The sequence below is a fragment of the Halichoerus grypus genome, chromosome 7 (genome assembly GCF_964656455.1).
Source record: "Halichoerus grypus chromosome 7, mHalGry1.hap1.1, whole genome shotgun sequence".
Lineage (NCBI taxonomy): Eukaryota > Metazoa > Chordata > Mammalia > Carnivora > Phocidae > Halichoerus > Halichoerus grypus.
Window position 1 is genome coordinate 76,611,419 of NC_135718.1, and position 15,604 is coordinate 76,627,022.

The 15,604-nt window shown below is 44.2% G+C and overlaps 1 protein-coding gene and 1 pseudogene across 1 annotated transcript; one reads left to right on the forward strand and one right to left on the reverse strand.

Annotated features, from left to right (window-relative positions):
* Window positions 1-1,550: 1,550 nt before the first annotated feature.
* Window positions 1,551-13,386, reverse strand: LOC118527514 (interferon-induced protein with tetratricopeptide repeats 2-like). Its single transcript, XM_036079371.2, has 3 exons — window positions 13,220-13,386; window positions 12,781-13,089; window positions 1,551-6,305 (listed from the first exon to the last, which is right to left on the reverse strand). Exons 2-3 carry the CDS (start codon window positions 12,783-12,785, stop codon window positions 4,874-4,876), a joined length of 1,437 nt encoding a protein of 478 aa, XP_035935264.2. The 5' UTR covers window positions 12,786-13,089; window positions 13,220-13,386; the 3' UTR covers window positions 1,551-4,873.
* Window positions 10,183-10,561, forward strand: LOC118527524 (small ribosomal subunit protein eS25 pseudogene; annotated as a pseudogene).
* Window positions 13,387-15,604: the final 2,218 nt, after the last annotated feature.

A 15,604-nucleotide genomic window follows, 5' to 3' on the forward strand; every position in this document is an offset into this window, starting at 1 on the left:
CATGCAATTTTTTTAAATAATAATTTATAGCTACAGTCATTAACCAAAGAGACCAGAAGGGAAACTTTTGATGTTGCCTTTTGGAGAGCTTTAGCTCCCCTGACAGTCCACCATCCATCTGTCATGAGCGCTAACGTAAGCCAAACAGCTCCTAACACCTGTACACATTCTGGGCTTCCCAAGCACCACAACATTTAAAATCCCTCGGCTCACCCTGGTGTCCAGCACTCCCACATCGTAGTTTGCAACCAGGGCAGTTTGCTTGATGGAGGAAATGCACTTTCTTTGCTTTTTTCCTTATTCATACCCTTGATCGTAAAGGGATTACTGTATGTGTGGACCCAAGAGGAAAAGAGGTAACAGCACTAGGAGTCTGATGTCAGGAAATTACACAGAGCACGAGTGAAGCCTACTCTCCAGGACCACTGAGTACAGCTGAGGCACGTAGTTCAGTCTTGGAGAAAGCCTTATGGATGGCGGGTTGTGTCTATGAGCAGTGGGGCGGAAGCAGAAGCTATGCTTCTTGATGGTTCTCTACCCTTTGATTGGGACACCCAGCCCAGCCTATCCCAACTGGAAACCCTTACTTTCAGGTGTCATTCAGGAGTTACAAGTTATAGTATGTATTTATAGAAATGTATGTTAGGGGCACCTGGGTGGCTCAGTCGGTTAAGCATTTGCATTCAGCTTGGGTCATGATCTCAGGGTCCTGGGATCCAGCCCTGTATTGGGCTCCCCGTTCAGTGGGGAATCTGTTTGTCCCTCTGCCCCTTCCCTTGCTCATGCTCTCTCTCAAATAAATAAAATCTTTAAAAAAAATGTATGTTAGGTGTACAAGAAATGCTGCAGAAGGAAACTAGGAACAGCATGGGGATTTTTTGGTGGTGTTTTGAATTTGCATTCAAGAAAACGATTGGATAGAAATGTTTAAATCTTATCATAAAGGTACCAGGTGGGGAGAAGCACGGGGAAAGCACGTGCTAGCTGTGTTTTGAAATGCCTGGAGCTACTGTGTTGCCCTTCAGAAATCCGTATGGCCAGAGCCTGTGTATGGTGTGTTCACATTCACTAGAGGGTTGCACCGGTGGCTCTGGCAGCTGGGTTAGTGTTAGAAGATGCAACGGGAATGCAAAATAGAAACTGGAAAAGAAAACCAACTCTCTTCTGGTAATATGTCTATGATAAGAAAAATGAAACTTACTCAGCGAGAGTTCTGATTAGTCAGGCTGTTACAACTCTTTATGTGTCTTTGTCCCAGAATGTAGGCCTGAGGCTGTCCCTGTCTCAGCCTAGACTAAGGGAGAATCCTTGTTTGCTGTTCTCAGAATGAGGAAAGGCATTTCCTCATTGCGTGGCTACATCCACTACAAAGTGGTATAATGCACTAGTCCCACGTTGCCATCAACCCCAGGAAATTTTAGTTTCACCTGGGAACCTGTCACAAATGCAAATTCTCAGGCTCCATCCTCAATAAAATGCATCAGAAATTCTAGGAGTGGGGTCAAGGAATCTCTTTGTTAGTAAACTTTCCAAACAATCCTAATGCATGCTATAAAGTGTGAGAACCACATTATATTTTGACCGTAAGTAAAAATTCTTTTAATTCCATAAAATAAAACTGTACAGGTTTTTCTTGAGATTCACAGAAAAAAATGGCCTTCTTTTTTGTTCTCTGTCTCTGTAGAGAATGTTTGATGTAAGCTTTATCTACCTAGCTGAGTTGGTGGCTAGTTCAATACTATTCACACCCTAACTACCCACTATGTGCCCTTCTTCTTAAACACAGAACATACTCAGGCCTTTCCCAAGAGAGTCAACCCAGAGTCAAGGCAACCATTGTGCCCAGCTATGCTCAGGGAACTCTTGGTGATGCACGGTTCCCCTCAATGGACAGGGTGTGGCTTCCTGTGGTCTGGTGAGAAAAACACCTAAAAGACTAGATAAGATTAGGTAACTCCTATGTGTTCTGTTGGGGCGCAAGAACCATAGGAAACATCCCAGTTGAAGAAAGGGAACATGGAGGAAGCTCGGAGGTCACAAGTCAGTAGCAATGGTGAATGTCTGCTGGATAGGCATTTGGAAGATTCTTTCTTAGACCTAGATTCTGCTCTCTGATGAGAACTTTGCCATCATTCTCCATATCCCCAGCTCCACCCCCTGGGACGCTCTTTGTGACATTAACTCTCGTGTTCCCACGTCCTCTGCCACGGGCTGGGGTTCTGTGTTCACCTGCTGGGCCCCAGAGACTCCTGTGCGCACATGGAACCTTTGTTGATGGTATCCCTCGATGGAGAGCATTTATTCAATGAAGCCGTGCCTTCAAAGTATGCCTCAAATATTTGTCAGTGTCTGATTCTGAGAATAAAGAGTTTTAAAAGTTGATTATCACAGAAGCATTCATAGATAAAAGAGAGATGAAAAAGGCCACATAAAGGTACGAGGGACAGCAGAGGAAATGTGTGGAAATGCGTCTCTGCACGTGTACTGACTTCTGGTTTTCTTTGAACTTAGCAGCAGGAGCTTTTCCACCTCTCTCACCGGCTGCTCCACCAGCTCTCTGGAAGCAAAGCCGTGGCTACTTGAGTTTCCAACCAGGCTTGGCATGTTCCTTTGGGTTCCTCTTGCAGTTACTAAAGGGCTACAGGCAGAGATCCCCATAACATGCAAGGCCAAGCAACACTGGTTAAGATTGCCCCTCGGTGTCAGGTAAGGGAAGTGTCACTGTGAACTTTCTGGAGTTTGTGATCTGAGGGCAAGGTTAAACTTTCATCCATCTAATGACGGAGAGCAGGGGGCAGCGCGGGGAGCCCTGCAACCCTGGCAGCACACGGGGTGGATGAAGATCTTCCCTTTTTCTCGGGAAATGAGACAGCTACAGGGTGTGTGCTGTCGACAGAAGCACAATATTGCAGCACGAACTTAAAGAGTTGTGACCTTCATCTTGGTACATTCTCATTCATCACATTCCTTGACAGCTTTCAGGAGCTCGAGAAAAGTTTGTTGCACAAAAAGTAAATTCCTGAACACGGATGGCGAAAGAGACAGCAGAGTGGGATAGTTGGAGGAGAGCAGTCAGAGCAAAGGTCCAGGACATGGTTACAGTTTCAAGGATCAGTTGCGATGGACACCATTATGGATCAGCGAAGAGAGTAGAGGACACGTTGTACATGTTAGTGGTGGGGTGAGTGGGTGGGTGGTGGGAGTAAAGATGAAGGCATGGAGGAAGACCAGGAATCCAGAGACGCGTCGATTAGGTACAGAGATCTTCAGACATTGATGAGTGTGGCTTGGACCCAGCAGGAACCAGTTGCCGAATAGACACCAGTGGGGTGGTCACAGCACTCTGGCGTGACCATCTTTTGTTTTGAATTTGTTTTGTTGCATACTTTTTTTGACAATGTGATATATGCTCTGGGTATCAAATTCAAAATTTAAAAATCTATGCAGTTGAAATATATGTGTTCCTCCCATACAGACTCCCAGACAGCCCATTCCCTCTCTGGAGGCTACCCTAGAGGAAATATATCCTTTTCCAAATAGTCTATGCATAATGTGATATGCTTTTTTTCCCTCCTCCTACCCTTCCTTCCTTTGAACAATGTTAGCACGCTGTATACACTCTTCTGCACTTTTATTCTTTATTTTTTAATATATCTCAGAGATAGTGTTCTATATTTTTACATTTAGAACTGCCTTACTAGTTTTTACAATAGCTGCATGCTGTTCTGTGTATGAAATATGAAAATTGAATTAATGAGTCCTCTAGTGATGGACCTTTGAGTTGTTGTCACTCCTTTGTTATTATAAACAAAGCTTCATGAGTATCATTATACAGGTCTTTGCATGCATATGCAAATACAGGATAGATTAATGAGTGGAATTGCTGGGGCGAAGATTCACGAATGCTCAACTGCCATCAACAAATGCCGTCCATCTACATGATTTATAATCTCAATGGCGATGCATGATGGAGGTTGTTTACCCACATCCTTGTTAGTACCCTTTTCTGAAAGGTGTTTCTTTGGTTGACCTGAGATGACCTCTCTTAATAGTGTTGGTTTGCTTTGCTCTTAATAAGAGCAACATTAACAATCATTTCATGTGTTTAAGCCATTTTAATTTCCTGACCTTTGCCCATTTGTCCAAAGGAACTGTTTCATCATTAAGGAAGTTAATCCTTTACCCGGTAACGTATTGAAACAGTATTTTTAAGTCTGTCATTGATCTTTCAAGTTTCCGGAGGTCCCTCCTCTATGAAGCGTGTTTTAATGTGGTTGAATTTCTTAATACTTTTGCCCTTTCGTGTTTTGTTTCATACTTACAACTTCCAGACCCTGTGATTTAAAAAAATCCTCTCAAGAATTCCTGTAGAAATTTTGTGATTTCTATTTTTTAAACATTTAAATCTTTGGTTTGTATGGAATTCATTTGGGAGCAGAAGGAGCACGGAAAGAGGACCAGGCCTCAGTGATGTTGTGTTCTCTTGTTCTGTCAGCGGTGTTGAGTGCCTACTGTATGCCAGGCTGAGTGCAAGGCGCTGGGCGAGAGCTGGGGGGTGCAAACTGAGACTAAAGCAGAGTCCCATGGTCCCAAAGCAAGTGCTTGCCCTCAAAGGAACTTTTGCTCAAAATATTTATAGGACAGAGGAAAAGTCATTCTGCATTTCCAGGTCTGGCTGAGAGAATTTTGGGAACCCGGAAAAAGAGACAGCAAAATGAAAAGCCCAGCCATCTGGCCCACCTCCTGCAAGTTGCGGCTTCTCTGTCTCTCTGTGTCCCCATTTCCCTCCCCTTTGTGACCACCTCGCCAGGCCTCCTACCCCTCTCTCTCATTCTCGCTCTGGCTCTTCTCTCTCGGAAGCCCTGAGGACTGGTTACAGGCTCTCTCTAGGGCCTTCCGCCCCACCCGCACCCTCCGTCATTTCCTCACTGCCCTTCTCTGCCTGCAGGGTGGCCTCTGGGGGTGGACTGTCCCACGGGTGCCCCTTTCTATTCAGCTCGCGAATGAACCTGGAGAGTTGCCAACCCACAGCATCGAAGGCGTTTTCAGAGAGTCGCTTGTGGGCAAGTTTTCTTAGGTTGACGATCAGCTTTTCCTTCTCGGTCACTGTCCCATTGATGTTCAAGCCCTGCAGGTAGTGACAGATGGCAGTGTCGTCACGCAGCTGCTGGTACTGCTGGAAGTTTCCATAGCGCAGGTGGAGGACTTGTCTCTCTGCTGGAGGCAGATCCTTACTGAATTCTTTCTGGAAGTAATACCCCGCCTTATCATACTGGCCCATGATGGCATAGAGGCAGGCAAGGTCTGAGCAGGCGCGGGGAAGGTTAATTTTCAACTCGACAACTCTCTTAAAGTGATCCACCGCGTGTCTCGTCATCTCCTGCAGCTCTTCTTCATTCTCCTTCGTGGCGTACCTCCTTGACCTCTGTATTTGCTGGATTTTTGCTCTGTAGCAGCATCCGATCTGCAGATGTTGATAGACGTTGTTCGGTACCGATTCTAAAGCCTTTTTAAGTAATTCGATAGCCGTGTCCAGAGTACCTTTATTTCGGTAATATTTGGCCACGCTGCAGAGGACGTCTGTTGGGCACGGCGTTTTCTTCAAGGCCTCTTTGACTAGCTTATCTCCTTCAGCTTGTTTCTGGGTCTTTTGGAGAGTCAGAGCCAGGAGAACGTGAATATACTGGTTGTCAGGATTCAGTCGGATGGCCTGCCTCAGCAGGCAAATGGTGTTCTCTGTTGGTGCTTTGTCACCCAGACGGTAGAGTGTGATGGCCAGTCCCAGGGATAATTCTGGATTGGTGGGTTTCTTTTGCAAAGCCTTCTCAAAACACTCCTTAGCCCGTTCATAATACTTTTCTCCCCATTTTAAAAGTGCCCATCCCTTTTCACAGTCAATCTCGAGGCATTCAATTCTGTAGGAGCTTGCAAACTTCTTGCAAAGATGTCCTACCTTATCAACGTAAGCCTGTGCTTCTGGAAGCCTGCCCATGTGATAATAGACCCAGGCGTAGTTTCCCCAGGTGACCAGACTTCGGATTTTGCCTTGGCGGGCCTGTCCATGCAGGATAAACTCTTCTGCTTGCTGTAAATATTCCAGAGCCACCTTGTTCTGGCCTCGGAGGTATTTAACATAGGCAAACAGATTGTACATGATTGCTTTGAATTCTTTGTTTAGCAACCGTGCCTGGTCATGCACTCTGTTCTCCAGATCATCTAAGGAACTTTCTTCATCATATAAGTTCCAGGTGAAATGGCATTTCAGTTGCAGTAAGATATTTTCCAGGGAATGTTTGGTGATTTCACTGTAGGGGAAGAAGAGAAGACATTTGGGGATGTGAGTGAGCAGATGGACAAAGCAACAGGTTTAGGGCATGGCCACCTGACCATTTCTGAGAAGAAGGCCCAAACAGTGCTGGCACTCTGATCTGGAATTGTGAGAAAGGAATTTCTGTTGTTTATTATAAGCTACCAGTCTGTGGTATTTTGTAAAAGCCCCCCAAATGGATGGAAGTCGATGGGATGGCCCAGAAGGAAGGGGGAGTGGAGGAAATTTATTACCCAGGGACACCCCAGTTCCACCTGTCTTAGAGAAGGATGGGCACAGAGGTCCTGGAGCTCCAACTGCAAAGCAAGGAAATTTTTCTGTAGAAATTATCAGAGAATGGTGCAGTAGTTGAGTAATAATATTTAGTGAGGTTGGTTTTTTGTTTCCTCTCTCAAGCATGGAAACCAGGGTGTGAGCCTGGACTTCTGATCCACCAAAATAGTCAGGGAAACTAAGAGGAAATGCTGGGCTGAGGACACCAAGAGATGAGAGGGGGATCGTTTGGGGCTGGGGGTGAATAGATATCCCTCGGGGGTCCTTTCCAAGGGATGGAGTGTGCACAGAGTGTTAGTTTCTTCAGGTTGGCTCGGGGCAGGCTTTTGGTCCATCTGACATTGGGCCAACGAGTATAGCCCCACCTGTGTCACTATCTCTGCCTTTGCAAGCTGGCTCTTCGGGCAGATTCACGAACTAGAACAACTCAAATACTCTCCACTCTCTCCCCGGGTGGGTGCCACCCGATGCTGCGGTCCACCACCCGTTTGATTTGCTCAGTGGTCACAAAGACAGTAGTCAGGTTCCTTACAGAGACAGAGAAACATCTGGAGCAGATGAGAAACAGGACACAAAGAGCCCACATGCAAATGCCATTCACAAAAATCAAAGGACAAACTAGAAAACAGATTATAAGCATGACAAGAGGTATTCTGTTTAATACCTAAAACGTGCTTTTAGTATTCGTATTTCAGTAGATACTAATATGAGCAGGTAGTTCAAAATTTACCAACACACATATAAAAAAATGGTCACTAATCAAAGAAATGCAAATTAAATCAATGGTATTTCAATGGCATTTAAAGCTTCAGTTACACAAAAAGATTTTTAAGAATCACAGCTGGGCACTTTTACTTATATATGAGGGTTCAGAACATACTTTGACATAAAACGTGCAGGGAATTGTGGCAAAACATACAAGGAGCTCTTGACATAAAATTTTGAATATTAAGAATGTATAGAAAACCAGACATTCAGTCAAAGGCTGTGATGGCCTATGCATGTGTCACGTTGGCTAGGCTATCGTGCCCAGTTACTAGATCAAACATGAACCTAAATGTTGCTGTGAAGGTATTCTGTAGACGTGATTAAAGTCCACAAGCGGGGCGCCTGGGTGGCTCAGTCGGTTGGGCGTCTGCCTTCGGCTCAGGTCATGATCCCAGGGTCCTGGGATCGAGCCCCACATCGGGCTCCCTGCTCGGCAGGAAACCTGCTTCTCCCTCTCCCGCTCCCCTTGCTTGTGTTCCCTCTCTCGCTGTCTCTCTCTCTGTCAAATAAATAAATAAAATCTTAAAAAAAATAAAGTCCACAAGCATTTAATTTTAAGTAAGAAAGATTATTTTATTTATTTTATTTTACCTGGGTGGGCCTGGTTTAATCAGTCGAAAGGCTCGAGGATAGTGCTGAGGCTCCCTGATGAAGAAATTCTGCCAGTGGACAGCTACTGACACCCATGCCCTGCAGTCCTGGTCTGCCTTCCTTGTGATGGTTTGCCCTGTGGAGTTGGACTTGACCAGCCAGCCCTCATCATCACATAGGCTGATTCCTTGCATCATGTCTCTTCTTGTATATCTCCTGCTGCCTCAGCTTCTCTGGCTGCACCCTGACTGCCACACAAGTTTGTGAACAAGGGATGTTCATCGCAGGATCAGTTACAACTGCTTAAAACTTTAGGTGATGGTGGAAAATAAATATTTAAAGGTATCATGAGACTATCCATCGATCGATCACATGAGACTGTTTTAGCTCCCTCCTCAAATCCTACCAAGATGACATGGTCTGTGAAGGCTTCTAACCATAAAGGAAAGAGAACACAAAGACGGCAGAATCTCAGAAACCCTGACACAGCTAGACAAGTGGGGATTGGTTTTACCAAACATGGAAACATGGGAAAGCTAACTCTGCCACCAGTGGGGGAACCTAAGAAACAACCCATTGATACTGCAGAATTCCCCAAAGGCTCAGGAGTTAGCAGCACAAAGTGCTGCAGAAGTGCATGTGCGTGTGTGTGTGTGTGTGTGTATGTGTGTGTAGGGATGAACTGGGGTCCCTGGGCTCTCCAGCAATAGAAAACGACCAGAGGCCAAACAGGAAGCTCCAGGCAAGACTTTTATTGGGGCTTATGCCCAAGCATAAGGCAAACAGCACAAAGGAAAGGATCCTCCATGCTGGCTCCCAGAACAAAGGCCAGGGAAAGATTTTAAAGAGACTGAGGCAGGAAAGGAGTGATATCTAAGCATATAGGTGGGGAAGGGAGACAGGAAGTTGGGCATGCAGGTGCAGTGGACAGAACCTACACCGAAATGTCTCATTAGCATGTTAAATCCCCACCCATGGACATGATTTTTAGTATAAAGAGGGAGAAAGTTTGTCAAGGTTCAGCACTGGGGTCCACCTCGGAGCAGACTGGTTTGGTTCTGTCTTTACCAGTCTTCCTGGTGGAGCCCCCCCTTTGGTAAGCTTCCTGCCCCCTGCGTTCCTGCAAGGTGTGCTACTCGGGGGCATGGTTTCAGCTGTCCGGGAACACTGGGGTTCCGATCAGGATTGAGGGGACCCGAGTCTAGTCCGGCTCTGTTTCAACAGGAAGACTGATCCCATAAACTCTGCCTCTGGTCCTTGCAACACCCATCCCCTAAAGTAGCAGAAGGTTGTAGTGTATTCTGTACAGAGGATAAAATAGACGGTCCTGGACTACAGTTATAGGCACAGCTGGATGCCTCGGGTACTATATGGCAAATGAGAGAGTTAAATAAGTGTTTGCATGTGGAGTTTTGAGACCACATCTTCCCGAGTCAGCTCTAAAAATGCGGCAGCCAGGCTTATTTCTTCCAGGCAAGGGATGAGTAGCCTGTTACAGAGGAAGTCGAGGAAGTCCAGGACACAGACATCAGGGGTCCCTCGTCAAATGGGGCAGTGAGGTCACCTCGCAGGTGCTCCAGGCTTCCTGTTGGCTTTTTAGTGTTTCTCTCTCAATCATGAACGGGCGTCAGAGGATCCCCAGATGTTTTAGGAAAGGCCTCTCACCTGGAGGACAGTGGCCCAAACAAGCACATGGTAAAATTGTCCTGAAGGGAGCAGAAGACTTAAAACAACAAGAATAAGAACAAATAAAGGGTCATCGATAAATTGAGATACGAGAGAAGATGCTGCATCCATGGAATAAAAGCAAATGCTTTTTTTTTTTTTAAAAAAAAGCCCCAAACATTTAAAGAACATGGAAGAAGTCTTGGAAATTAAAACAATTAAATTAAGTGAAAAACTCAGAAGATTAAGATTGAAAGGAAAAATGGTAAAAAAAAAATTTTTTTTTAAATAGTACAGCAACTAGATAAAAAGAAGACAAATACGATATATAACACAGGAAAATTAGAGGGACAGCCTTGGAGGAGCAACATCTGAAAATTTTGAGTTCTAGATGGAACAAGGGAAATGAAAGGAAGAAAGAACATTCTAGAAGAATGCAATAAAGTTTCCCTGAATGGAAGGCTGTAAATTTCCACATGGTAAAAATAAACTTTAGCCTCTTTTGTCGGACATCTTAGCGAGGCTGCAGGGGGAGCATTAACTCCCTGAGCTTTTCGATGCCGCCCAAGGACAAGAAGAAGAGAGATGCCGGGAAGTTGGCTAAGAAAGACAAAGATCCAGGGCACAGATCTGGGGGCAAGGCCAGAAACAAGTGGTCCAAAGGCGAAGCTCAGAACAAGCTCAATAACCCAGTGTCATTTGACAAAGTGACATATGACAAATCTGTGCAAAGTTCCCAACTATAAGCTTAGACCCCCAATGGTTGTTTCTGAGAGACTCAGGACTCCCTGGCCAGGGCAGCCCTCCAGGAGCTGCTATATTAAACTGGTCTCAAAGCACAGAGCTGAAGTCATTTACACCAGAAACACCGAGGGTGGGGGTGTCCCAGGTACTGGTGAAGATGCTCGAACACATCCTACCAAAGGCACATTTTGAAGAATAAGACCTTATTAAATAATAATAATAAAAAACTAACCCTTTACCAAGTACTTGATGGTAAGCTTTTAGAATAGTGGTGACAGAGAGAATTCTACAGTTCCAGGGGGAAAAGGGTGTATATAACACAACAAGAATCCAAATGTTGAACATCTTGACAACGACGTGAAAAGCTAGAAGACAATGGAGAAATGCCTTCCAAAAGCTGTGGGAAAATAATTTTAAATTTCACCACATAATCATTTAAATGTGAGGAAAGTGCGGAGACCTTTTCATACACGTAAGCAAAAAATTTACGTTACAGACACTTGTTCAGGAAGCTGAGAGGAGATGCCCCCCTCAAAATTAGGAGTAAACCCAGGTAGTAAATGAAGAAATGGGATTTGGGAAACACAGGATGCAGCGCAAAAGAAGGTCTTACATAAGATGGGAGGGAGAAGGAAATAACTCCGTACTTTCCCCACCGACCTGGAGTGCAGCCAGTGTAGACAGGAGTAGGTCAAAGGTCCTGTGAGTGATTGCCACCAAAATGTGACAAGGGCAGCTCGCCTCAGGTTTGAAAATATGGAAAGGAGTTTTGTTCAACTAGAATAGAGCTCGGGGCTGAGATGGTGATAAGTACTTAGAAACCTAAAAAAAAAGAAACAAAAAACAAAACCACTTTTGTTTGTTTGTTTCCTTTAACTTCAGAAAAAATGAAACAAAATATGGGAAAAGAAAGGTCATGGGAGAACAAGACAGGACTCAGCTGTGAGTAGGGTTTGTGTGGTTGTAATAATCCAAATACTGAATATTGGTCCAACCAAAGTCACAAAGAGATATTGGGAGGGGACGATGTAGGAGAGGAGGGGTGTGTGTGTGTGTGTGTGTGTGTGTGGTGTGTTGGGGAGGGGGTTCAATGGTGGAAAACAAATAGATATTGGCTAAAATTTAAAAATCAAGAACTACCAATATAATCATGTTATTTAAGTATATGGCTATAAATAGCACAATAGTCACTAAAAGAATTACTGGTTGCCTCTGGGGAATGGGAAATATGGTGGGGGTTGGGGGATGCTGTTTTTCTAACCCTGTAGATCATGTTGACTATTTAAATGGTGTGAATGCATAAATTTGATTATAAAGTAAGGAATCGGGAAGGAAGGAAGGAGGAATGGAAGGGGGAAGGAGGGAGGGAAGAAAGAACAAAGGGAAAGAAGGAAGGAAGAAATCATAATACATCCATATTTTCCAGCATTATCGAAGCCCTTGATACTCATGATGTTGAAAAATTTTACTGATAACACTCACAATATAATGTTAAGTGAAAAGATAAGATGAAACTGTATGGAATCTATACCCTCAACTTTGAAAAGATTTCCCCCCAAATCTACTTAATAAAGGATATATATATATATATATATATACACACACATACATATATCTCTCTCAAATGTTGAAATAGTTAATTCCTGGTGGGTTATATAAGAGATGATTGAATTTTTCCCCTTAGACTAGCTGGCATTTTCCCCAAGTTCTTTAGCGTGCTCATAGTATCTTTATACTGAAAAAAGTCCTTCATGATTCTAGTTGGATTTTGTTTGTTTTTAAAAGATCACTGAAGATTAAAAACAGAACAGAAAAGGAAAGCGTGGGTACTGGGACTGATGGAGCCCAATTTCTCTGGAGGCTCTGGGCAACCTCAGAGATGTGAATTCTGGTTTAATGTCCCATTGCGGTTCTTTGGAAAATAATTGGTTAAATCCAGCCCATCCTTTATTAGGGCATCCAATGCTGAGCTTATAAAGAGTACGCTTCCCTTAAAAATTATAATTAAATAACCCCAAGCTCCTGACTTTTCCTTTCATATGAAAAACAGGAAAACAAAAGCTTGTAAGAATATTTCTGCCGGGTTGGCATCCTTAACTGATGAAAATTTTCCTGCAACAGAATGAAATAAACTTGCCCCTCCCTCTTCTCCCAATGCCTCCTATGCCTTTTCTTCCCTGCTCCAGCCTCTGGCCACTTCCTGGCTAGGATTTCTAAAAGATTCCACTGGGGAGAGCCTGTGTGCATCTGAAAAGTGCTGCAAAATTTAAAATGCCTGCAACAATTATGATCTAGATTTAAGGTACATTAAATATTTAAGCCGGCGCCGAAATCTAGCACTTAAGAAAAATTTGTCTTGAGATTTTTCTAGACACAATTTCAAGAGACCAATGCAAGAAAAAACCTTTTACCTCATGGTCGTAGGCTGAGTGCTGCCCAGCTGTCCTACAGTGTCCTGGAAGGCTGATTTGCTGCTCAGAAGTCTGCCTGAGCTGGAAGCCGCCTCGGCCCCCTGGCCAACCTAGTAGTCTTTAAGCCCACGTGATTGATTAACTAAATCTTTCTTCCCATATCCATAGATCATGCATTCTTGATAGAAGGAGCGGAGCACTTCTGCACCTCACCAAACTCTCCTGCACCACCTGCTGGGCACCAAGGAACCAGATCTCTTGCACAACTTCTGAGCACCGCAATAACATCCGTAGCCGGCACTAGCGAGTCTGCACGGAATCAAGAAATATTACAGACCACCGCACTCCCTTAATGAATTCACTGCCCTAAACCCCTTTAAAAAAATCTCTGGGCCACGCAGAAACCTTGGAGTTGGCCTTTGGACAAGAGTCTACCTACCAGCTTCTCCCCAGGTGGCCAGCCAACAGAATAAAGCTCATATTCCTTTCCATTGAAAACTCCCATCTTAAGTAGTGGCTTTTGGAGCAAGGGGCAGCGAAGCTTGCTGACTGCAGATTCCTGAGGACATGAAGCACAGCGCTGCTGACGAGGGGTACCTTTGTCCGTACTTGCACATCTGAATGGAAATAGATCCTGGCAAGTGCAAGTGACTTTCAGCTATGCTGGTTTCCTGTTGGGGGGAAAGGAGACGTGGCCAAGGAGAGCTTTGATCTTTCTGATTGGGAACTCACTGGGACAAAATGTTTTGGAGGAAGCATATGTGAGGACGTTCAAGGTGGAGGAAAATTTACTGGAGGGAGGACCCAACATGTAGCAGTCAGCGAACTAGAAATCGAAGTGACCACTGCACCCCTGTGGCTTTAGGAAACTATGACCGCAGTCAGACCATTAGCTAATAGTGATGGCGAAGCTCTGCTCAGGGCTTTATAGGACTTTACTGATTTACTCCATTTGACCCCCATGTGAGAGATGGCCATTTGCAGGTGAGTAAGAGAAGTAAGAGTAAGAGAAGACCCAACATGCCCAGGGAGGCAAGTCCAGATCTGTCTGCCTCAAAGACCTCACTTGTTTAATTGTGGGGCTTATGAGCAAAGAGTCTCTTGATCTAAAGATCTGAACTACATGGTTCATTTATACACTGCTAGCAGGAACGTAAGCTGGTATAGCCATTATGAAAAACAGTATGAAGCTTCCTCAAAAAATTAAAAATCAGGGGTGCCTGGGTGGCTCTGCTATCTAATTATCTATCATCCATCTATATAAATATCTATCTGATTATCTATCTGATTATCTATCTGTCTATCATCTGTCTCCCTCTCTGTCAGTCTGTCTGAGAATCTTTTGCTCAGACTCAAGATATTCTTTCAATAGGTTACTGGCCATCTTCATCTGGGATAATCATAAGTTAGGAGATAGCAAACTACAGCCTGAGGGCCAAATCCATTCCTCTGCCTATTTTTGTATAGCCCTCAAGTTAAGAATGCCTTAAAAAAAATTTTTTTTACAATTTTAGAGTTGTAAACACACACACACACACACACACACACAGAAAAACATGTGACAGAGACCATATGTGGCCTGCAAAGGCTAGAATTATCTACTATCTGGCCCTCTGCAGAAAAAAGTTGCTGACCCCTATCATAAGTGAATTCAGTAAGTCTAAAATGGAATTTATCTTTCTCCCCAAAACTCCTCCTTTTCTAGTCCCTATATTCATGGAAGGCCCCATCATTTACCCAATTATGCCGCCTTATGGATTAGTAAAGATCTGGGGGACTGTTTTTTTTTTTTTTTTAAAGATTTTATTTATTTATTTGAAGAGAGAGACACAGCGAGAGAGGGAACACAAGCAGGGGGAGTGGCAGAGGGAGAAGCAGGCTTCCCTCCAAGCAGGGAGCCCGATGCGGGGCTTGATCCCAGGACCCCGGGATCATGACCTGAGCCGAAGGCAGACGCTTAACGACTGAGCCACCCAGGTGCCCCTGGGGGACTGTTTTATATTTACTGCCTGCCGTGTCCAGATTTGCTTAGGGGGAAGTGGCTACCATTAGAACATGCTTTTCTCAATGGGATGCCTTCTTCAGTCCTCATCAGTGAGCCCCATGGCAGCTGGTACTCCTGGTGTGTAGGACATGGCCTTGTCTTCAGAGTTTACTTCATGTGGCTGGAAGCTGCTGTATTGCAGAGGTACCAACTGTTTCCTCATAGGAGTTCACTCATTTCGTAATTCTCTCTGTACATAGCCTCTTGCTTTTCCACACTCTACTGTCTCCATTTATGTATGAGCCAGATGTCAGCAGGCAGCAGATATTCTCATTGGACTCAGTAGCTGCCTTTAAAGAATTTAAACCACTATGGAAAACAAGATGGAGTTTCCTTAAAAAAAATAAAATAAAACTACCAGGTGATCCATCAATTCCACTTCTAGGAATATATCTGAAGGAAAGGAAGCCACTATATTGAAAAGAGATCTACACCCATTGTTCACCGAAACATTATTTACAATAGCCTAGATATGGAAGCAACCTAAGCGTCCATTGATGGATGAATGAGAAAAAAAAAAGTGATCTATATCACATTCTTAAATATATATGATATAATAGACTATTATTCAGCCACGAAAAAGGGAAATGTTGCCGTTTGTGACAACAACATAGATGGGCCTTGAGGGCATTATGCTAAGTGAACTAAGAGAAAGACACATACTATATGACCTCACTTTCATGTGAAATCTAAAAAAAAAACCTCAAACTCCTAGAATAAGAGATCAAATTCGTGGTTGCCAGAGAGGCAGGGGTGCCGGGGTGTTGGGTGAAGGTGGTC